Consider the following 25,515-nt stretch of genomic DNA (forward strand, 5'->3'; position numbering starts at 1 on the left):
ATACTGATTTATCCGTAAAATATACTGAGGTTAGACTGATTGGGTATTTGTATGGTATACGTGTGAGTATACGGATGCAGGATGATGGACATATTGATATTGTAAGAGATTATTTGATTAACAAAGCGGGGGAGTCGTCACCTGCGCATGCGTCAGATGGCCATAGCGTGTCATTGTTTACAAACACGATCAATACAGTCTGTGTCAGAGCGTTGAAAACATGTACACATGTGTAAATATAATAATTTTATAATATTCTAGCATAACTGCAGATTTTGTTTTACCAGGATTTTGTCCTCCGGATTTTTTCCAGCTTCAGATGCTATATTTCTGATTTGAAATTCAAGACAGACACCAAGTGAAAAAATGTTACATGCTTAGTGTACAGACACTGCAACATTAATCACACTCATCCAGTCATTCCACATGATTTCAAATTGGTCCTCTAAGCACCTGTATATATTCTTCAGGTGGACACGGTGATAAACAAAGCTCCCGCAGGGTCACGCGCCATCCTGCGGTAACCGATGGTAGAGAATGCGAAAGTATCTCTGCCACCACAAACCGCCAATTTGTGGTGAAACACCGCAAGACTTTTACTACACCAATTATTTGCGTATTTTTGTTATGAGAGGGATCTCGTGTTGATTTATTTATACTGATAAACAAGTTTTAAAATATTTTTTTCGTAAAACGCACTCTAAAGGGTGTAATAGTTATAATTTACAAAAGAAAATAATTTCATCGCGGAATAACCGTTACTAAGGTGTTACTCGGTTCATCAAACTGACCATCCTTTCGATTACCAGGCGAAGAATTATAAACTAACGAAAGCACTTCGTTATTGACGACTAAATCGTTCTAATGCTACACCGTTTGTGCTACAGAAAGAAAACAAGAAGCTTCTAACTTTGAAAAACGGCCAGAATCTGCAAACAACGCGTACACATTCGCGTAGCATGGCAATGTTTTGTTGAGTGTCTTTGAAAGTAGTGCCACTATGACGCATCAACCAATCAACGACAAGCATACGATCGCGTGGTGGAGATATATTCATAGAAATAGAACTCTACCAAAGTTCGCCCGCATTTCATCGCGTGTGGTGTTTGAAATATCCGACCGTCTATGAACACAGGCACCATCCAAAGATCGATTTGAGACTGTTGTAACACCCGCTACGAATGGCAGCGACTTATTCTAAAATATTCATTGCATTTCGTAATGCCTGGCTAGCTTACGCGATGTCCATAGCCGTCCCGACCCCACTACCACCTGCCGCCATTTTAAAAATCTACTGGCCGATATTTTTTTCACATCATGTTGAGACAGAGCATCCTTTGACGACACAACACAGCGTCTCCTTCAAAATTACCTCATTCTCGCTTGCTGCCATTTTCAAAAGGACTAGAAGACCCCCTAACATAGTCATGTTGCGCTTTGTGAAAAATTGCTTGTCAATCAATCAGTGTTCGAAAATGTTTCAATTTCACTACTTTAACAGTTTTCAATTTTCAAATAAATATGAATATAAAACCGGGTGTGTACTGTAATAATTCTTATGGTCATGTGGAGTCAATAAGACATGTTACAATAATTATATAACAATATTGAAAAATAGTAAAATACACGAATAAAGACATTACATACTGTAAATAATGTAAGCGTGGTCAAATAACACAATAAAAATTATATAATGTTGAAACCGTGAACATATAAAAAAAATGTTAAAATGTAAAAGTGACCTAATAATGATAAAATGATGACGTTCGACATGAAAATGAAGTAATATACAAATAGAGAAAAAGTGATACAGCAATAATCTAAAATGTATACAATAAGGGGGAAATGATAATACAATAATGACGTAACAATTGATAAATAAAGTAACTTGACCCAATAATGATAGAATATTGTTGAAACAATCTGAAAAAACAAAGAATGAAATAATAACGTACATATAATGAAAGAACAATATAAAAATGACAAATAATTACGATGTGAAGATAAAAGTACAATCCATGCATGGCACAGTCCCCGTTAGTTATCAAACTTAAGATGTATAGTTTTGTTTATAGTTATATGGTTCAAACATAAACATGTCAGAGATATGATTCCAGAAGTTGAAGCTCCCCATATAACTCCTCGTCAAATTTCACCATCCTGATATTATGTCTGCACAGTTTAAGCGGGAGGGTGACCACCTGCGCATGCGCGGGAATTGAGTTCCAAGCGACGATAACAACACACTAAATCCAGGTCGCGATAGGGCTGCCTACCACAAAGCATTAAAAACGCTTATTCATGTTTTCCCGGACACCTTGGCAGAAAGACTCATTTTCTCAAACAACCTTTTTCTGCAATTTTTAATTTTCTTTTTCTTTCTTTCATTGCAAACAAATGTGTTGCCTTGAACGAACAGCATTTTTGAACTCCCGAAATTAGATTGATACGCTCACCGTCAACTACTAGAGCGAATAACATTTGTCCAATTCCAAATTACATAAGTAGCTTCCATGCTTACTAATCTTGTTTTCCCAACAATTAAAAGTCATTTTCTCTTCCCAAAGGACGCTCTATTTCACACTATTTACATTCCCCCCTTCACAGAAAACTGTTCAGGAATTCAAAGGACTTTCGTTTCTATACTACAGGTCTTTGACAACTTTTCCTTCTTCACTAAGAACTGTCTAGCCTCACAAAGGACTTTCCGTTTTCGCACTACTTATTCATAACATGTGGAAAACGGCCAAACCTACGAATGCAATTTCTATGTTTTAATACTTTTGCATGACATAACTGAGACAACTTTCCCCCTCCACGGAAAACAGTCCAGCCTCCCATAGGACTTTCATTTTCACACTACTTACTTGAGTGAGACCACTTTTCTTCCTCACAGAGAGCTCTCCGGCCTTCCAACGCAATTTATGTTACACTCCTTTTTTATGACATAAGTGAGACACCCCCCTCTCTTCAGGGAAAACTTTACAAACTCCCAAAGAACTTTTCTTGGAAGGACAGCGTATTTGCCGTGTCATAAGTTTGAATTTCGCTTGTGTCCGCAATGTATTTGTAACTATTATTTCACAGTAATTATTGATAACAAAAGTGAGGACAACTGTCAGGTCTCCCAAAACACGTTCCTTTTCTCACTACTTAAGGCATAAATGAGGCAAAGTTCCCTTCTCGATAGAGAATTATCCATCGTTCCTAAACTACGTTATCAAGTGTTTTTCTTTAACATACTTTTCTGACATCCAGAACAATGACATTTTCCTAAATAACTCCTGTCTCCTTTAAAATAATGAAGGTACTCAATAAAGGATCATATAACTAGCAATAAATATACCGGTACAACGATTAATAATTACCTTTATTTACATTCAACGCCATCACAGATGTACAGTAAGTTATCATTAAATAAACACCGTTCTTCAGCAAGTATCACTTCTTTATTACAAGTAAAATGCTGTCAATGTTAACATCATCAACGTGAAAACGATTTTTTGATTTATGAGACCGAGGCGAGTGTTATTGAATCAATAACTGGATGTTTTTTTTTTTTTTTTTTTTTTTTGCTTTTGCAATTTTAACGTTAACCAGTAAAGTACGATCGCCATTAAGGTCAATAATCACAACTGACCCTCAGCTGTGTTAGCAGAGGGAAATATATAAGTCCAACCCTTCAAATTAAGCCTAAACATCCATGTCTCATCAGCCTTCATAATGGGAAATACGTCAGAAAATGACAGAGTTCATGTAATTTTGAAATTAGCAAAAACAAACTAAAAAAAACAACGTATATATATTCACGTTTGGAGAGTATTTGTCGCTTAATATTACGACTCTAGGGGGCAGTGTTTTCGGGGAACGATGCATTTTGGTGACAAACTCTAAGTCTGTTCATCATTAACAATACGCCCTCTATCAATCGCGAAATTGAATTCACGTATTGTGCAGATATGGTGCAGCGCCACCTATAGTCACTTAATCACATCGTTTGGAGAATATTCAAGTCTTATATAGTGGGCAATATAACTGTTACGCTGTCAGTGTTTGTTTCTGTATTCTCTCTCGCTTCTTTTCCGATTTTCGATTCCTTCTTCTCCATCGCCTCCTTTCCTTCTTTCGTCGCCTTCTTCGCCTTACAATTGAGTTGTTCTTTTTCTTCCTCGTCTCCTGCGGCCTTTTGTTCGTTTTCTTCGTTTCGATTGCGTTTTCTTCGACTGCTGGTTTCGGTTCTGAACTGTTGATGTGGTCTGAATTAAAAGCAGCGTAAATGCATGAAAGTTAAAAGCAAGAAAAAATATAACAAAATAAAATTTAAAAACAAAATGAAAATAATATAGAAGAAAATAAAAACAAAATAATAATTTAAAATGGCGGAAAAGGGAAATATTTAAGCGATAGAGAGAAAAATAGGAAATAACGTTAGCATTTAATGAACAAGTATCAGATGTATTGACAATTTGAAGCTTCATTCAGAATTTTGCATCCTGGGACATGGTTTTATGGCATCATGGGACATGGTTTTATGGCATCATGGGACATGGTTTTGTGGCGTCGTGGGACATGGTTTTAATGTATCATGGAACATGATGTTATGGCATCATTGAACATGGTTTTATGGCATCATGGGACATGCTTTTATGGCATCATGGGTTATGGTTTTAATGTATCATGGAACATGGTTTTGTGGCATCATGGAACATGGTTTTGTGGCATCATGGGACATGGTTTTATGGCATCATTGTACATGGTTTTATGGCATCATGGGACATGGTTTTATCGCATCATGGGACATGGTTTTATCGCATCATGGGACATGCTTTTATGGCATCATGGGTTATGGTTTTAATGTATCATGGAACATGGTTTTGTGGCATCTTGGAACATGGTTTTATGGCATTATGGGACATGGTTTTATGGCATCATTGTACATGGTTTTATGGCATCATGGGACATGGTTTTATGGCATCATGGGACATCGTTTTATGGCATCATGGGACATGGTTTTGTGGCATCATGGGACATGGTTTTAATGTATCATGGGGCATGATTTTATGGCATCATAGGACATGGTTTTATGGCATCATGGGACATGGTTTTATGGCATTATGGGACATGGTTTTATGGCATCATGGGACATGGTTTTGTAGCATCATGGAACATGGTTTTATGGCATCATGGGACATGATTTTGTGGCATCATGGGACATGATTTTGTGGCATCATGGGACATGGTTTTATGGCATCATGGGACATGGTATTATGACATCATGGGTTATGGTTTTAATGTATCATGGAACATGGTTTTGTGGCATCATGGAACATGGTTTTGTGGCATCATGGGACATGGTTTTATGGCATCATGGGACATGGTTTTAATGTATCACGGGACATGGTTTTATGTCATCATTGAACATGGTTTATGGCATCATGGGACATGCTTTTATGGCATCATGGGTTATGGTTTTAATGTATCATGGAACATGGTTTTGTGGCATCATAGAACATGGTTTTGTGGCATCATGGGACATGGTTTTATGGCATCATGGGACATGGTTTTACGGCATCATGGGACATGGTTTTAATGTATCATGGGACATGGTTTTATGTCATCATTGAACATGGTTTTATGGCATCATGGGGCATGCTTTTATGGCATCATGGGTTATGGTTTTAATGTATCATGGAACATGGTTTTGTGGCATCATGGAACATGGTTTTGTGGCATCATGGGACATGGTTTTATGGCATCATGGGACATGATTTTATGGCATCATGGCACAAGGTTTTATGGCATCATGGGACATGCTTTTATGGCATTATGGGTTATGGTTTTAATGTATCATGGAACATGGTTTTGTGGCATCATGGAACATGGTTTTGTGGCAACATGGGACATAGTTTTATAGCATCATTGTACATGGTCTTATGGCATCATGGGACATGGTTTTATGGCATCATGGGACATGGTTTTATGGCATCATGGGACATCGTTTTATGGCATCATGGGACATGGTTTTGTGGCAACATGGGACATGGTTTTAATGTATCACGGGACATGGTTTTATGGCATCATAGGACATGGTTTTATGGCATCATGGGATATGCTTTTATGGCATCACGGGACATGGTTTTATGGTATCATGGGACATGCTTTTATGGCATCATGGGTTATGGTTTTAATGTATCATGGGACATGGTTTTGTGGCATCACGGAACATGGTTTTATGGCATCATGGAACATAGTTTTATGGCATCATGGGATATGGTTTTATGGAATCATGGGTTATGGTTTTGTGGCATCATGGAACATGGTTTTGTGGCATCATGGGACATGGTTTTATGGTATCACGGGACATGGTTTTATGGCATCATGGGACATGCTTTTATGGCTTCTTGGGTTATGGTTTTATTGTATCATGGGACATGGTTTTGTGGCATCATGGAACATGGTTTTGTGGCATCGTGGGACATGGTTTTATGGCATCATGGGACATGGTTTTATGGTATCATGGGATATGCTTTTATGGCATCACGGGACATGGTTTTATGGTATCATGGGACATGCTTTTATGGCATCATGGGTTATGGTTTTAATGTATCATGGGACATGGTTTTGTGGCATCATGGAACATGGTTTTATGGCATCATGGAACATAGTTTTATGGCATCATGGGACATGGTTTTATGGAATCATGGGTTATGGTTTTGTGGCATCATGGAACATGGTTTTGTGGCATCATGGAACATGGTTTTGTGGCATCATGGGACATGGTTTTATGGCATCATGGGACATGGTTTTATGGCTTCTTGGGTTATGGTTTTATTGTATCATGGGACATGGTTTTGTGGCATCATGGAACATGGTTTTGTGGCATCGTGGGACATGGTTTTATGGCATCATGGGACATGGTTTTATGGTATCATGGGATATGCTTTTATGGCATCACGGGACATGGTTTTATGGTATCATGGGACATGCTTTTATGGCTTCTTGGGTTATGGTTTTATTGTATCATGGGACATGGTTTTGTGGCATCATGGAACATGGTTTTGTGGCATCGTGGGACATGGTTTTATGGCATCATGGGACATGGTTTTATGGTATCATGGGATATGCTTTTATGGCATCACGGGACATGGTTTTATGGTATCATGGGACATGCTTTTATGGCATCATGGGTTATGGTTTTAATGTATCATGGGACATGGTTTTGTGGCATCATGGAACATGGTTTTATGGCATCATGGAACATAGTTTTATGGCATCATGGGACATGGTTTTATGGAATCATGGGTTATGGTTTTGTGACATCATGGAACATGGTTTTGTGGCATCATGGAACATGGTTTTGTGGCATCATGGGACATGGTTTTATGGCATCATGGGACATGGTTTTATGGTATCACGGGACATGGTTTTATGGCATCATGGGACATGCTTTTATGGCTTCTTGGGTTATGGTTTTATTGTATCATGGGACATGGTTTTGTGGCATCATGGAACATGGTTTTGTGGCATCGTGGGACATGGTTTTATGGCATCATGGGACATGGTTTTATGGTATCATAGGATATGGTTTTATGGCATCATTGAATATTGTAAAATCGATTGCTCCACTAGATGTATATTGTGTCACTGTTTCAAGTATCATATAAAACTCGTAATCCAGTTCATTTGTGAATTATAATTACATACTGTATTGTCACTGAGGAGTATTTACATACCATTGTGTAAGTCAGTGTATTCTGGTGCATACTAAGTAATATTGCAACCTGCGAATCCTACATGGAAAGTAGTATGCTTGTATATGTATTGCAATCACATGAATGAACACCTAATGCGATCTGAACATTCACCCAACTGTAAATACTTCCTGGGGCATAATTGAGATTTCTAGTGGTTAACTTTAACTCACCTGGACAATGTCTTGGTTTCATTCGGCATTGTCTTGACTCTGTTATTGTCGGACAGTATCTTCCGTTGAAAGTTGGCTGAATTAACACTTCTCTCGTTCGTGTCTCAAGTCCCCATTTAAAGCCACAAGTTTTAGCCATTTTTAAACACATTCCCCAACCACTCCATGTGGCGACTTCGCAGTCAACTACAAATAAACAAAGACAGAGAAATAATTAAAACGATGTGCTTATTACTATCATTATACTGGCATTGTATGTATTGTGGTCAATCTAGACACTTTCGCAGTTTGTCGAATGTCCCATATGATTACAGCTGCTAATGTATATGTGTGGTGGCGACACCCGTATTAGACTGTGTTAGAAGAGTTTAAGCAATTGTCTTTATGGAACTCATTTAACCGTATGAGCTTTGCAATCAAGCAAGATAATTTAAACCACATTTATTTTCCATACTCTAAATTACTGATTTTAGAAATGTGATTGGTGACTGGCTTGTGTGGCTGATGCAATGCTATAGTGTGATAGGTGCGCGGTAAATTAGTGAAATTTACATGACATTGTAAATGAAATCAACATCAAAACCTATTGAAACATAAGCGTGTTTTAATAAAGCTTGGTGCGACTCAGCCTGTTAAGAGAGGTGTAATTTGTAATTTGAAAATGATAACACCATTAATGAAAATGTTATATTTTAAAAGCTAATTATAAACTACAAAGCATATTAGCGGCATTTGCGCGTGATCGTTTACCTGTCCGTCTACACTCGCCTGTTTTCTCATCCGGGTACGTTCCATCCGGGCAACTTTCCACACATTCTCCATTACACAAAAAATATGGCGACTTGCAACGTGTACAGAAATTTCGACTGAAACACTCCTCGCAATTGTCAACACGGCATCCTGTAAAACAAATAGAGAAACACAAAATGTAACATTACTATTGGTATAAGGCGAAAAGAATAATTGAATATATTCCCCGCTATGGGCGCTGTCTGGTACCGAATGCAACTAGTTTATCAATATTTATTATATTGGCGGCCATCTTGAATTCCCGTCGGAATTTGTAGGAATCTGAATGTTGTGTTTCATAACTTGTCTTTGTTTATGTTCGGCGAGAATCCAAACTATCATTGTCATTGGTGATACAGTGACATCAACTTACTGTAACATCTGCTCATATCCACCCCTCGTTGCCCATAGAAACCAATAGGACACGCATGCGTACATATACCAATGTGTTTCATATCACTTCGATGCAAAAGTAGGAATAGCCTTGGACGACACGTGATACAACCATTGAATGTGGAACAAGTCTTACAACCTCTTGGGCATACTAGAAAAATAATGTCCATATTGTTAGTATAATGCGCGTTAAATGATAGTTGTCATCACACAACACACGATCGTTAGGGAGGGACTGGGACAAAAAAAAAGAACGACGGTAGACTTTCCCGTCAATAGGCCCGCTCAAAAACCGGGGATGGGCAATAGTGCTACATTGTCTGTCATAACAAATCCCACGCAGATAAACTACTAGTATTTATGATTGTTTATTCCCGACCTCAATAACACTAATATTCAAAAACGACTAAAAAATCACTAGCATCTCCTAAACAAAACTGAACATCTAGACATTGTTTTTATACATAAATATCTACACTACGGTTATTTGTAACTGACTTTGCCACCAATAATTACTCTGAGTAGTCATTCTGAATGTTGGCTATTACAGTTTGGAACAATTAGTGCTGAAGCCCGACGGCCTTAGACCGGGCGGCCATTCTGTGGGATTTTTCCTGAACGCACAGAGAATCAGTCCGCCCTTGCCTGTGAACAAGTAAATGACATAGTCCCTGGCAATAGTAGAATATGAAGTCACTATTGTGTTGATCAAGTGAAAAAAGTAGCATATTGACAAATAATTGCCGTCAGTCGGTCTTCGAATTGGATCCCGAAAAATGACAATGTGCATCTATATCTACAACCTTATATATATTGTCACCAAGTTCGATAAAAATAGGGTGAGTCATTTCATGCAGTTGGTTGCAGACAGGCCCAAGTTTTGGTGTTTAATGCTTTGATTATCAAAATGGCCGCTAGACAGCCACATTAGATCAGATTATGTAACAAGCTTAGGTTGATATCGTATCACTACCACCAATCAGCAATCATGTATCGGATCTTGATAAAATACCAAAACATAATGAAATCGACTCGATCATCTCTCAGAACCGGTTGTAGTCTCGTTAAAGTAAAAATGGCCGCTGGACGGTCATATTTATCAAAACGAAAACAAAATTGACACACACGAAAGGATGTAGCTCGAATTAATAATCGTCATTTTCGAACTTCGTCTCAACAGATAACTAATAGACAATGTATATTACAGGTGCCATTGCACCAAAATGTCCTGCAATGAGCGCCCTCTATGTCGCAACATGCGTGTAAGTGGTGTCATTTAGCAGCCAGTTCTTGAAGTACAACGTCTGACAACTTGAATGATGCTAACAAATTAACGTGCATGACACAGTGGTTCAACATTGGGTTTTGTGACAGGCATTTTATCAGTGCAATCATCGAGGAACAGAAGAATAGAGGCTGAGAATGGACTAAGTGAAGTGTGAACGTCCCTAAGAATTTGGACTATTTTGAAACGTATTGTTAACTGAGATGATCCTGTTATTTCGATCAGTATTACTCGGTAAAAGGTCATGACATCACTTATCGGTCTCTCAAATTGAAGAAAAAGGAGAGAAAGGAATTATAAGAAAGCAGCCAAGTGTTGTGACAAAGCATTACAGTCGCAGACAGGCATTTTAGAGTCAACTTTGAACAAAGCTACACGAACCATTATGCTGACCTTGTTGTGTTTTTATTGTAAAATCCTGTGTTTACATTTTCAAAGAAAGGTGTGTTTTTTTCAAACGGGAGGGGGGAATTCAATTGTTTTTAAAAGTGCGAGCTATCCAATGTAAATGGGAAAGGCGGATTTAGCATATATATAGAACTTGAGATAGGTTTTTTGTGATCGTCTATGATTTAGTGAATATTCAGACATGACAATGATTCCATTTTCTATCACTTTATAACGTAGGGGCCGTGGATTGGGAGTCTAATCGGTACTCGGGCGTAGATGAAGAGACGAGTATGGCTCCCTCATCTCAAGCTGTAATGTACACTAGAACTTACTTTGACGGTGTTAGCAGCTGAACTGAAACGACGTTGACAGCTGTCTGTCTCGTGGTAACATTCCGAATGGTGAAGGTATTGAGACGACTACCTCCGCTCACAAAGTGTGACATTGAAGGCACCATTTTGTGTATGGGTGGTCGTCTCGCGAGACGATGGTATCACCCCTTGGGCTAGGTAAGGCTTATCGGGATGAGTACATTGCTTATTCGTGAATTCGTCAAGGATTGGGTTACCCGGAAAATGAAATATTCGTGCAACCATCATCTCGACGTACAATATATTGTCCAACTAGTCATTGTAAGAGCGCGTTCACTGAAGCTGTCATTTCTTGGCGCAGTGCGACGTGGCGTGACAGGGAGCGCGTCATCTTACAGTGGCGTTGCGCATTTGTCGGGTTTTGAGTTTTAATCTAGTTTTTTTTTGGTCAAACTGAAAAAAAGAGTTCCACTATAGTGACTAGTTCAAATCCCTTGACGGAAAGGGACGATAATTATTCACAAGAATAGTTCAAATAACACGAGTAATATGTATTCCTTGGGGATCGAACCCGGGGATCGATCCCAGTATCTCTACACGGTGTTATCTTTCAAGCGACTCCAAGAAACCACCTTGCGTTTCTTTCATGCGTATTGCAAAAATAAAAACTACTGTATAATATGTCTGCCGATGCAGCTATCCAAGTTAACATTATATGAGACAGAAACATTACTTCAGATCACGTGACTACTGAAATTTGACTGGGTATTATTACTTGACATACATCTATCGTCTCGAGTGGTCAGCCTGGACGTAATGAAAAACCCAACACACATACGCATATCATAAAATGCTGACATACGTGATTTTTACATTCAAGATGTTGATGGGTAAACACCTTGTTACTGAGAGAAAAAGTTGTACTTGCTGCGTCCTTGTATCGTCCAATAGCGATACGGCGTGCACAAATATTTGATTTAACTATTTCACGACATTCAGGAATTGGACCAAATGTGGACAGGCACAGAATATACAATTTTCAAATTGCGTGTGAAACGTTTGGTATATTAACCTGAAATGACTTTATATTGTACTTTCTGAGACTTGGTACAAAGTAGTTCAGAAACTATCGTCAGATGTTTTAATAACTGTGATGCTAGTACAATCTATTTCAAGGTTTTAATTTAAAAACTTTATTTTAACAACTTTCAGTCGGAAATTGTAGTCTGCTTTTTCGATCTGAATGATACCATTGTGGGTAAAGTATATGATAACGCTGTTGGGCAGGTTTAAGTAGCACTCATCGCTCTATCCATCATCTGGCACAGTAAAATGAGGACGACAACAACTTTGTTACGGTTCGAAGCAACTGAAATGTTAGCTTTTAGCAAACAAAATAATGGAGCGAGTTGGGGTATAGAATTACGATTCGTCCATTCAATTCATCCAATGCCCCTTGTGTGCCCTTGAGAAAAGAATTAACAAACACGGATTTGACTGCTTGTTGCGATACTTCAGTTCGGTCAGTGGTCGACCTCGATTGTGTTCCAGCCATAGACTCTTAGGATTTCGTTTGTAACGGGCAAATATCGGTTTCTTGCCCCTGGAAGCAATTTATTTCATAAATAGAATGCTATAGTTTGCTGTAAAGTGCTGTTTCTTGTTAGCGGTGTATTTCCCTGTGGTTCCTTTGTTTTTGTTTAGTAACAAGCCCCATAAACAGTTCTCAGAGTGTAAGTAAACTACGGACGATATGCCCAGGTTTGATGGGAAACGTATTCTCGTATTTTGCAAAGTCACACGACGTTCAAATAAAAACTACAAATTGCGAACTCACATTTCCCTACTCAAACACATAGCGAAGTGCCTATTACGTATTGCGTTAGTTTAGTGTTTATTATTCTCCTTAAAAACCTGTTCATGACATCGATGTGCAATCTACAATCAGGAACTTTCAAAGAATGTGCCAAGTTCTTAAACTACGGGCGATGTGAGGGTAATCCCTAATTGCGTTGGCGATAACAAATTACTGCGCCAAGTCAAGGCCAAAAAATGAACCGCATTGTAGTGTCACGAACACATACAATATCGTGTGGACATTTTGTATTAGAAACACGGCACCAGCAGAAGAGTCGATTTGGCAGTGGAGAGATTGGTTAATCGTCATACGGTGTGCAGATTTGACGTCGTACAAGGCCGAATAACAGTTAAAATGTTAATGGAATCATATTTAAATTTGTGAAATACGAATGATGTGACATTAATATTATTCAGTCGGCAACCACCTGTCAGAGCTATCCCGACATTCATAGGAAAGTGGCAGATAAAACATGTCTTAGTATTTTACTTTAACTATTTTCAAATTATATAAGATTATGACGTGACATTAAATTTACCTCATATCGAGATACTAGACAAGGAACATGTGATCGTACATACATACAATAAAAAGATGTTACAATCTTCGAAGACAGCGATGCTGATAAAGTGGATCCCGCACTGAGTCAAACCCAACAACTAAACAGTTTCCTGAAACCAATACGTAATGAAATGTGGATTCTGTGGCACGATTGTACGGCAAGAAATCAATACCGGAAAGTTTCTCTCTCACAAAAATGTTTTTATTTTTTTTATTTTTTTTTTACAAGTACAAGCTGAGTCGGGGAGTGGAAGCAGACGAATGTCGCAAATTGTTTCCGCTGGGTGAGTCGATGTGTTCACATGCTTTGTGACACTGTAAGTAGGTATGGGTATAGTATGGCACTATACGGTATTCTGCGCCAGATATTTTTAGCACAACACGTTTTGCTCACTTGACAATGCATACACGGCATGTGGCGAGTGTGAGCCATCACAGTGAAACTACAGTTACGTGCGAGTTTGTACGAAACCGACCCTTCTTATGTGTTCGTGGTCCAGTTTCAGCAATTTACCACCGTAATTCAGTAATCCGTAACTCACCCTCTTTCCCTCAGCTACTATTGGATACCGTCTGTACAGCAATTGATTTCACAGAATTGTATTTCTACAAAAATTTTCACATTGTCATTTTAGTCAACTGCCGTTCCGTTTAAATTGCATCCATATTTACGTTATGGTAAACACATATCATACCATGTGTGGCGCCCTATGGGATATGTGCCTGTACAGGTTATGTACATGTATTCAATGTCAACCATTTTTTTTATTGGACATCAGTGACGTTTGTCGGTAATTAAACCTTCTCGACAATAAGTCATGTGACGTCTTTTCCCGTTGATATACGATACAGACTAGATTAAACAGTGACGAATGAATTGTATGACTTGTAAGAACACGATAACCCTTGCACCCACAGATTACAGAATTGACAGAGTTGTACGACGATTTTTATGACGCCATGTTTGTTCACACACATGAATTATTATTGCGAATGATTTTTTGAACAGTGGTCGTTTCGCTGAGAATTAACCACGCAAACTCTGACTTTTTTTGATTTATTAGTACGTATCAGAAATCTAAAATGCATGCGCAAATACACATTTAATTATTACATCACGTGTCATGCACTGTAACAGTCTCACCATATAAACCTATTCCAACACCTGCGTTGTTTCCCACAGTGGTAACTGACTTCCTGGCGGGTGGGTGGAACGTTGCCAAAAAAAAAAAAAAACAGATCGATAAAAATCGCCTTGTTCTTGTGGCCATAAATATCATATAATACGCTCGTCAAATTTCGGGTTCATCAGCCCTTTCAATTCAAATTATCGGTACAAAAATGTGTGTTTTTTTTTTCTAAAACATTCCTTTTCGACTTTCATGTTTCCACTGTGGTAGCTTTTACCCGACTCTCTGAATAAGTATCACCTGTCCACCTTTGGGAAATAAATGGTACGCTCTACTTGGTTGGAGAGTGGGACGAATTCCAATTCTTTTGAAAACTGTTAACCGCTGTCAGATAACACTGCGTTTTTAGTAGCGATAAACCCCCTAATTACTGACGTGATTTGCTACTATTTGCCTTGAATAGGAACGTCAACACATCTATCACGTTGATATGATATTATGCGCATTGTTTATTTTGGAGACGAAGGAATCTTGGTATTGCCGTGTTAGTTCTAACAGCAGCGTGACAGCCTTCAATCGTAACGTTAATGTCAAACACCCCACCTCAATACGAAGGACATTATATATTAGAGACAGACCACACATAGTTCAACGCGACATGGGTAACACAAATCGTTTCACAAAGATGAACAGTTCATTGTGACCCCATCGTCACCACCTCCCTCACCATCGATCCTGGCACAATCAGTATGAGAGTCGGAGGCGAAAGATATCCCCCTTCCCGAGATACGACTCCCCTCCCAGCCCATATTCATTTGCCATGAAGCTGTAGTTTTTTTTTAATGCAAGCCCACAAATATTCATGACTAACTAATGTGTACCCGTTGACTAGTTCATAATGTGAGGTAGTATGTGTGATATGTCGGTAGAAAGCATAGGCGATTTAAGTTTGATTAAAGAATGCAGGGACGAGCAACTGCGGTATTTTGCTTGTTCGTAGTGTACTTTTCCAGGATATAATGTTTGCATTAAATAATTGTACTATAATATAATAATAATATATATATATATATTGTGAGTGTGTATATAGTTGTTGTTATTGTTATTATTATTAGTTGTGTGTTTGTTTGTCTGGTTTTGAAAATTATGTACATAGTGTTTGCACAGCGTGACGATGTATTATTTCATCGTATCTCCACTGATGATCGCGTCTATTCTTCATCACCTACAGGGATGTCAAAGGTCATGTAAGTACCGTACATTAATTTAGCATTTCTTGACTGAATAATGTTACAAACGACTTAAAGGGCGCGAGGTTATAGGATACTGATGTATGAGTGCCACTGGCGGTTATTCTTGATTTAAGAAAAGTGGTGTCCTGTTTTCGAATACCGTGTTCGCCACGACCGCGTGCGTTCAGTATCTTCTAATTATGTGTAAATAAACTACACATTTTACAGTCAGAAATATCCATTGCTGTATGTAGCATGGGACCCGATCATCGTAGCCACCACCCTTTAATATTCCGAAAAAAACGCACCACAAAAATAACATCCCCGTGCGTCTGTGTCACATGATATATGTGTCAGATTACGTCATCATATCCACCATTTTGTTCACTAGTAGTTCGTATCCAATGATAGCTTGGTGTCAGTGTTAGGTGTACTACTGTAATATTGTGACCATCTGCGCCACAAATACATTTCGATGATACTACATTACATTAGAGATTGTCGGCAAACGAAACAAGCATATCTTAGAAATTAGCTGTATCGAATGATATCATATATTTCCGACCAGATAGATCATCTCCTATTGAACGAGAAATTCCTACCACAGTTTTCACTTTCAATCACAACGACCGATCGAGTTTTTTTTCGCTCTGGAATAGCGATCATGATATTCAATTTCAATAGCATAGTACGGGATGTGTGCCGTGGCCTCAGAACATATGGCATTGTATCAACCACTGTGTTACCGGCACAGCTGTCGGCATTAATTCACATTAACGTCAGCTATGCACACAGCAAAGCATGAATCCCACAAGTATCGTTTTCCTTCGAAACGTCTCCGCATATGTAATCACGAAACGTATACTCGCAGCAGACTTATCCAATGCGGGCCAGCAATTTCTCGATGATTGCTTGTACATCACTCCGCATTACGATTCAGTGCTGGTGTAACGTATCGCAAATTCGAGTATCAGGGAAAAGTGTTAACAAGTGTTGTCTATGACCAAATTGCATTATGATTTATAACAAAAAAAACTAAACATGTTGCTTTTGCGTTTGTTTTCGTTTGGTGGAACACGAAAGTCACTAATGCGCATGCGCTGTGACTATCACAGCAGTTATTGTACATATGTAATAGAACTTAAAATGTCACGGTTTCTTGGAACGAATACTCAACTGTGAGCTAAAACTTGGGCTTTTAGTTGATGAGAAATTATAATCGAATATATTCATCTACACACGTTCATATTGCATTTTGATTTGTTGAACGCGAACACGTGCTCAGTTGCTAATTGGTTAGTTATTTCAGCGAACCATTTCGGTGACTAGTGACAATACCGCTACTATCAAGGCAGAATACAAGCACATTGCCATGACTTTGTAAAAAATGATTAAGCATTAGAAACTGAAGAGATGATTTTGAAGAAAACAAAGACTTACACACAGATGAAAAAATACAGAAACAAAATTACAGAGAAAAACAAACAAACAAACAAACAAACAAAACAATATCTTCACGAAGTAAATCTGGCACAAAAACAATGAAGGAGAGCAATAATGTGAACAGTTCTTCCACATTCCGAAATATTTACACCCCTATTTGAAACAGAATCCCAACTAAAGTTGATATGCCCAATTTAACGGAGATCGATCCCCAAAATCAGGTAAATCGTAAACATTTTAGAAGGACAAAATAATCACAAATATATAGCCACCGGGAAAATACTTCATTCACATTTATAACGGAATTGCGTTCATGTTTTCTCCAATCTTTTTTACATCGTATGTTTTTTTCTTCATTTTCTCTGCATCTGCAATAATGAAAGCTATAAATCGATTGTGCTGTGTTCTTCAACTTATGTTCAGTCGTATCTATCAGCAGTGTCTAATTAACTATGTGTTGGCGAACCATGTGTGGATATACCATGTTTACCCACGATATAAAACCTTAGCTGTGAATTACCGAAATAAGGCATCGTAAAAACGACTGAAGTAGGTTTATATTTTCGCTTTATTGACTCCCGCTTTGTGTTCGGTTCTGTTGACAATATTCAATATTGATCTGTGGTTTTACTCTTCTTGGGCCCGGGGGGAAACCAGCGGTGTACTACCGTGAGGTTGACCTCCCTCCGCTATTTGAGACCCTGTTCGCAGCTCGTCCCAACCTGGTTGTAAGACGCGGTGGGGTCAATAAACTAACTCGAAGTTTAGAATAGTTCAGCGTTCAACGAGTGAATCACTTTGTGTGGGTAATTTGTAAGCTGGCTAGACTCGTGAATCATTGGTCACATTTGACGAGACAGATTGTGTCCCAAGTGGGTCACCACAAGGGATACACCACTTTAAATTTACGACGTGACTGCTGTACTTAGACACTCACTTTTATCCCAAATAAGTCCAATGCGTGAAGGTCGTCAGTTTATAATAGTAATAGGGATTTTTTTTAATTTCCTGTCCCTGTCACACACCTTGTTTCTCGGCTTAGCAATAGAACGGTATACATAACACCAACAAAATCGGACAGCGTCGAGGGGTTAAAGTTCGATGCGTTGATCCTACGTAAATGTTGTACAAATATCATTCACTCAATCCCCGTAAACAATTCTAGATATAAGGGGATAATTAACCAATAGAAATTCTTTGAAGAGATCGGTAGATTAGAAAAGTTTCCCCACTTTAGATTTTTCGATTTACAAAAACAATGAGACTGCATTTGAAAAAAAAAGGTCATTCAGAACTATTGCGACTCGTGTTGACAAAGGTTTTAGTGCTCTTCACACATTCAACAGAGCTGCCATAAAACAGTAAAATACTGCCGTGCCCCATTGACATGAGCTGAGGGTACACTCATTCTAGTATCTTACACATGAGATTTTCCCAGTGACAAGAACAAAAGTCAAACATAGCGATACCTTGCTAACTACGTAATGAAATCATCGAGTGTGTTTATATTGTTATCCTGGTTGTATGTTACATACACAAACGATCCATATCTGTTTATTAGCATCCTGAATTTCCGTTGCCTTTGTTCTCCCATCTTCTGTGTGCACATGGTAGAACTTTGTTAAGACAACGTGGCAATTGACCAGCATCAGATGTCAATTTGCAACAGTTGGTCAATATTGATCTCTGAACATGTTACATTTTCGATTCAAGTTCAAAGCCCATGCCCATTGAAATACAACATCATTCGATGTTGATATTATTATTGTTGTTATTTTCTGTAGTATGTCTTGATCATAGACGTGCACCAGCTTTATATAAAGTACACACACTAAAAACACCCCTCACAACAATGCACACAAGTAAATGAACAAGAATACTTGCCCCCAAGTAGGAGGAACGTGGTAATCAATGCAGTCTAAACAACTTTTGAAACGAGCAGATCAATTTTGAAAGGATGGTCATTGAAAAGGGAGTGATTCAATTAACTGCAGGGCAAAGGTAATTATGGTGCAGAAAGTATTTGACCGAGGGATGACAAAATATTTCAAAGTCGTTAAAAGTACACGCCTGACATATGACACATAGGTTAAATGCTTAATATTGGCAACTGAAGAGGTGATCTGTATAAAGATAGGCTCATGTTTAAATCGATATACAGTCACACATGGCATGTATTGCAGAAGACGAAAGACAACATTTGTAGAGCAAGCACTCCGGACCCAATAGATGCACAATAGCGAGGATACACATTATTCGTTCCGTGCTTCATCACATGTTGATTGGAGTCACGTGCTGCATTTCATTTCATTTCACATCCGGGCTTTTCGAGTCCAGAAAAGTTAAGCATTACGTCGATGGCATTAAGTGCATAAAATTATTGTTAAAATAAGTTTTAATCGCTCGTCACATATTTAAAATTTGTTTGTGAGCTCTATTTAAACAGAAATGCTGATTGGCAAAATTAAAGTATTGAACTGGGTCGATATACGGGTACATATATAGAGAGATTAGGTTATATATACTCTATGATTCCTATTTAGTGGGGAGTGAAAATCAGTATATTTTACATTGTAAGCATACTAACGAAGGATACAGAGTGTTACAATGCATTGCGCTTTATACAAGTAATAGAGACCCAACAAATTTCCATGGAAGATCTTTGTAGCAATAATGTCTTTAGTTATAATAAATCAATTATAGCATCTTAGAGAGTTTTATTTTGTAAATTCTATATTTATTCCAGTTTGTTATTGTTATGTTACTGTATTTATCAAGTTTTTCGGTGGAGAGATTTACCAATTACGTCCTTCTATCGATAACTATACGACGTCGTAAATCGCTATGTATAATAATATATAATAATTTATAATATCGTGGCATGATATCACGTCAGTAGAGTGTAATCTTATGATCTATATATTGGTATGTGTATAGTACTGGTACCATAGCGTGGACTGGTGTGATCTTATGATCTATATATTGGTATGTGTATAGTACTGGTACCATGGCGTGGACTGGTGCGATCGTATGATCTATATATTGGTATGTGTATAGTACTGGTACCATGGCGTGGACTGGTGTGATCTTATGATCTATATATTGGTATGTGTATAGTACTGGTACTATGGCGTGGACTGGTGTGATCTTATGATCTATATATTGGTATGTGTATAGTACTGGTACCATGGCGTGGACTGGTGTGATCTTATGATCTATATATTGGTATGTGTATAGTACTGGTACCATGGCGTGGACTGGTGTGATCTTATGATCTATATTGGTATGTGTATACTACTGGTACTATGGCGTGGACTGGTGCGATCTTATGATCTACATGTATAGTACTGGTACCATGGCGTGGACTGGTATGATTTTATGATCTATATATTGGTATGTGTATAGTACTGGTACCATGGCGTGGACTGGTGCGATCTAATGATCTATATATTGGTATGTGTATAGTACTGGTACCATGGCTTGGACTGGTGTGATCTTATGATCTATATATTGGTATGTGTATAGTACTGGTACCATGGCGTGGACTAGTGTGATCTTATGATCTATATGTTGTTATGTGTATAGTACTGGTACTATGGCGTGGACTGGTGTGATCTTATGATCTATATATTGGTATGTGTATAGTACTGGTACCATGGCGTGGACTAGTGTGATCTTATGATCTATATGTTGTTATGTGTATAGTACTGGAACTATGGCGTGGACTGGTGTGATCTTATGATCTATATATTGGTATGTGTATAGTACTGGTACCATGGCGTGGACTGGTGTGATCTTATGATCTATATATTGGTATGTGTATAGTACTGGTACCATGGCGTGGACTAGTGTGATCTTATGATCTATATGTTGTTATGTGTATAGTACTGGTACTATGGCGTGGACTGGTGTGATCTTATGATCTATATATTGGTATGTGTATAGTACTGGTACTATGGCGTGGACGAGTGTGATCTTATGATCCATATATTGGTATGTGTATAGTACTGGTACCATGGCGTGGAATGGTGTGATCTTATGATCTATATATTGGTATGTGTATAGTACTGGTACCATGGCGTGGACTAGTGTGATCTTATGATCTATATGTTGGTATGTGTATAGTACTGGTACCATGGCGTGGACTGGTGTGATCTTATGATCTATATATTGGTATGTGTATAGTACTGGTACCATGGCGTGGACTAGTGTGATCTTATGATCTATATGTTGTTATGTGTATAGTACTGGTACTATGGCGTGGACTGGTGTGATCTTATGATCTATATATTGGTATGTGTATAGTACTGGTACCATGGCGTGGACTAGTGTGATCTTATGATCTATATGTTGTTATGTGTATAGTACTGGAACTATGGCGTGGACTGGTGTGATCTTATGATCTATATATTGGTATGTGTATAGTACTGGTACCATGGCGTGGACTGGTGTGATCTTATGATCTATATATTGGTATGTGTATAGTACTGGTACCATGGCGTGGACTAGTGTGATCTTATGATCTATATGTTGTTATGTGTATAGTACTGGTACTATGGCGTGGACTGGTGTGATCTTATGATCTATATATTGGTATGTTTATAGTACTGGTACCATGGCGTGGACTGGTGTGATCTTATGATCTATATATTGGTATGTGTATAGTACTGGTACCATGGCGTGGACTAGTGTGATCTTATGATCTATATGTTGTTATGTGTATAGTACTGGTACTATGGCGTGGACTGGTGTGATCTTATGATCTATATATTGGTATGTGTATAGTACTGGTACCATGGCGTGGACTGGTGTGATCTTATGATCTATATATTGGTATGTGTATAGTACTGGTACTGGTACTATGGCGTGGACTGGTGTGATCTTATGATCTATATATTGATATGTGTATAGTACTGGTACAATAGAGAAGACTGGTCTGATCTTATGATCTATATTAAGTACGAAGTTAGAACACGGAGTCACGGGGAAGCAGTGAAGTCATGCGACGCGTGATTGTTACATTTAACTAGTATTCACTGACTATCACTCACAGCATTGAGAGTATTCCAAGTGGAACTGAAGCAGTCCCGGTTCCACAAAGTACGACAAAGAACGAGTTAATAGTGAAATAGTTTAGTTCGGCACTCTGTGAGGAACCTGCGCACTAGCAACCGCGCAGTACGCGACCATATACCCCTCGCCCGTTTATCTGATGCCAACATGGAAAGTGCGCTGCAATGATCGATTTACAACGGCTTCGCACTAATCGGCGACCTCACATCGCCTTATCAAAAGCGCCGATCGTTGTAAAAAGGCGGTGATAAGAATCGGATTTTTACACGAACCACCAAAGCAATTTAATAATTTACAGCCAGATTTGGGGCACGTACTTAATGTTGTGTGGATAATAAATATGAATAGACAACACTACTCGTTGCAGACATGGGTGCGTGAGCAAATTACATTAAGAAAAAAGACTCCGGTAAATAGACAAATCGCGCTGAACAAATAGAGATTTTGTCTCACGAAGGCATACCCACACGTAGCGTCAACTAATGAGAAAAACAGGTATATATTCTACAAGGTAGCCGGTACGTAATGCTGAAGCGTGGAACCAAGCAATGTTTGTTTTTTCTCGGATGTGCCATCATTTTTTTTTCTCCGGTGGAAAAATGTTATGAACTTCTTTTTTTACATTTCACTTACCTTTAGTAATTGCACTGCTAACGTGGTTCTTTCCAATCAACGAAAGTATCTGACAGAGACACATGAACAGGGACAGCCAGTCTGATTTTAACAAAACCATGACGACTCCCACGAAGTGGAACTAACCGACGTACACGTAGGAATCAATCGTACCTTCTCGGATCAAGACAGCCGGGCGCTCAAATTCATGACACATGGACTGGGCGACATGAAAAACGCGGCGCAAGTCGGATCGCACTCACTTGTTCATTCGTACTCTTGCTCTACCCCGATTCCACAATATAACGCTTTCAGAGTTCCTGTCAAAAGTTCTTAAGCCCAACAATTGTTGTTTTCAGAGCAACTGATTATATACACTACACAATGATATAGCAGATGGCTGTGCCGTTAAATGTGTACCTCCCCGCCCCAGGTGATGCGCCTGGAAGAGATCCACTTAACGGCTTTTCCGGTTAGTACGTCACTAACTGGACTACATGTTCGTACCGTGATATCAGTGTTCGTTGTCATGGTACTTAAAGTTCGGTGTTCGACGAGAAGTACGATGTGATCTCTTATATCACGTATGACACGATTACAAAGTATGTGCCCCCCCCAATATTTGACTCGGGAAAACATTACAATGGAAATATTACGTAGATTTAATCGTCGATTTGTAACATCTAATTCGGCTTCGCGTCGGATTCGCATTCTACTTCAGAAATAAAAGAGATTCAAAAATAAAGACCCTCTCCAACTCATACGCAATCAACACCGTGACACAGGGTGCTATTTTGCACTCTTCTCATGTAAGAACAGTCACTCGGCAGTCTGTTGTCATACAATCTTTCGTAATGGCAAGTTGGCTTCCCAACTACCGAAAGCTGATAACATATTTACGACTTGTGTTCTCAGCTGCGATGGAACACTGTCACTTTAGCATCAGCCTGGTGTCGGATATTCGGGTACTTTCGTTTTGTATCAGAGCCGAGTCATTACGCACTTCTTACATAAGCTTGCAGTACGGGCATAATTCATCGTAATCGAGTATCAGGGTGACGTGTTGACAAGACGTCAGTAATTTCTCTTCAAGTGCTGTTCATTTCCAGTGTACAGGACCATTGCATTATGAGACGTGCTTTGTTTAAAACATAAGGAACTCACTTAGAACACCTGACATTGCCGTATTCACACGATCACACGACAAGACGTGCCCAGTGTCATACGGACGACACTGGAATGATAGGAACGCACCTATGACCAGTCTATAACACGACATATCTTATGTCGATAAAGTAGGCGACATTTATAATTTATATATAGACAGTACTTCAGATAAGCCAGTGTCACAGTGCTGTAATCACCTCTATAGTGGGTTAATTGGATTACAACACTCAACATTTTGCACCACGTGACCAGCGCAGAGATCACTTCAATCATAAATTCTTGTAAATTCTTGCAGCACCGAGCGGCAAATCTAAAGCGAAGCAGGCAAGTATAGGTATACAGTCGAGTGTTTAATCTAATGATGGTCTGTCCGGCTGGGCCAATAAATTTACAACATAGATCGCCCACCTCGGATGAGGGTGTGTTATTCACCAACTCTCTCACCGTGAGTGGCCTCAATTATTCAATATTCAATTAAAATACTGTAAAATGACTAATTTTCACTGGGTTTAAATTTCACTGATTTAGCATTTCAGGCATATTCAGTGGGTTTTAAATTCATGGTTTTATCATTTAGATAATGTGTTCTATGCTAAATTGTACATATTCAATGGGTTTTAATTTAGTGCATTTTCCAGTCAGCGAAATAAGCAAAATTAAAATCCAGTGAATAATTAATCTTTTTACAGTAGTCAGAAACGATGTCTATCCGAGAATATTTGTCAGTGTTTTTAATCCAACACATAAACCATAACAAACAAAATCTGTCAGTGGTTGCGTTTGAACAGATAATTTCTATTCGCTGGTGAAGGTAGGCCTATTGTTTTTAAAATACTAGTACTCGCCAAAATAGAAGCGTACAGAATACACGACACAATAACAATATGTTTATTAAACATTATTATATGATGATTCGTGCCAGACAATGTGATTCGCTGAAACTCCCTGGAGCCTGCGCAGTACAGACTTGAGGGGAGTACGACCTGTTGTTGGCAGCACTCTATCGAACGGTAAAATAAAACACACTATTCTATGTGATGTCCCTAGATGCAACTTGTAATCAGTGTCCCGCCTCGGGGTTGGATTCCCAGTCCTTCTTTTTATTTTCGCGTCATTGTGCGCAGCTATTCGTACAGAGCGGCCACAATGACGGTCAATTTTCGCCAACAAAGCTTGTTCAACACATTTTCTTCAGGAACAATCACGGTAAAGAAAATATGCAGAGAAGCCGAGGGACGATGAGACCCTACGTCTGGCTGACGGACTGGGTGAGTGACTGCAATGATATAAGCTACAACTGACACTGTTCCGCTGAAGAGAATATAATTAGTTTCATGTCTAATCGTT

General features: G+C 38.7%; 1 protein-coding gene across 2 annotated transcripts; it reads right to left on the reverse strand.

Annotated features, from left to right (window-relative positions):
* Nucleotides 1-3,430: 3,430 nt before the first annotated feature.
* On the reverse strand, nucleotides 3,431-23,362 carry LOC100313715 (R-spondin). Of its 2 annotated transcripts, none has more exon segments than NM_001168170.1 (5): nucleotides 3,431-4,256; nucleotides 7,925-8,110; nucleotides 8,675-8,824; nucleotides 9,087-9,257; nucleotides 23,023-23,352. In NM_001168170.1, coding segments are annotated over 5 exon segments (825 nt in total). In that variant the 5' UTR covers nucleotides 23,123-23,352; the 3' UTR covers nucleotides 3,431-4,038.
* Between the last annotated feature and the right edge of the window lie 2,153 nt (nucleotides 23,363-25,515).

Source organism: Saccoglossus kowalevskii, chromosome 18 (genome assembly GCF_978046115.1).
Source record: "Saccoglossus kowalevskii chromosome 18, keSacKowa6.1, whole genome shotgun sequence".
In the NCBI taxonomy this organism is placed as follows: domain Eukaryota; kingdom Metazoa; phylum Hemichordata; class Enteropneusta; family Harrimaniidae; genus Saccoglossus; species Saccoglossus kowalevskii.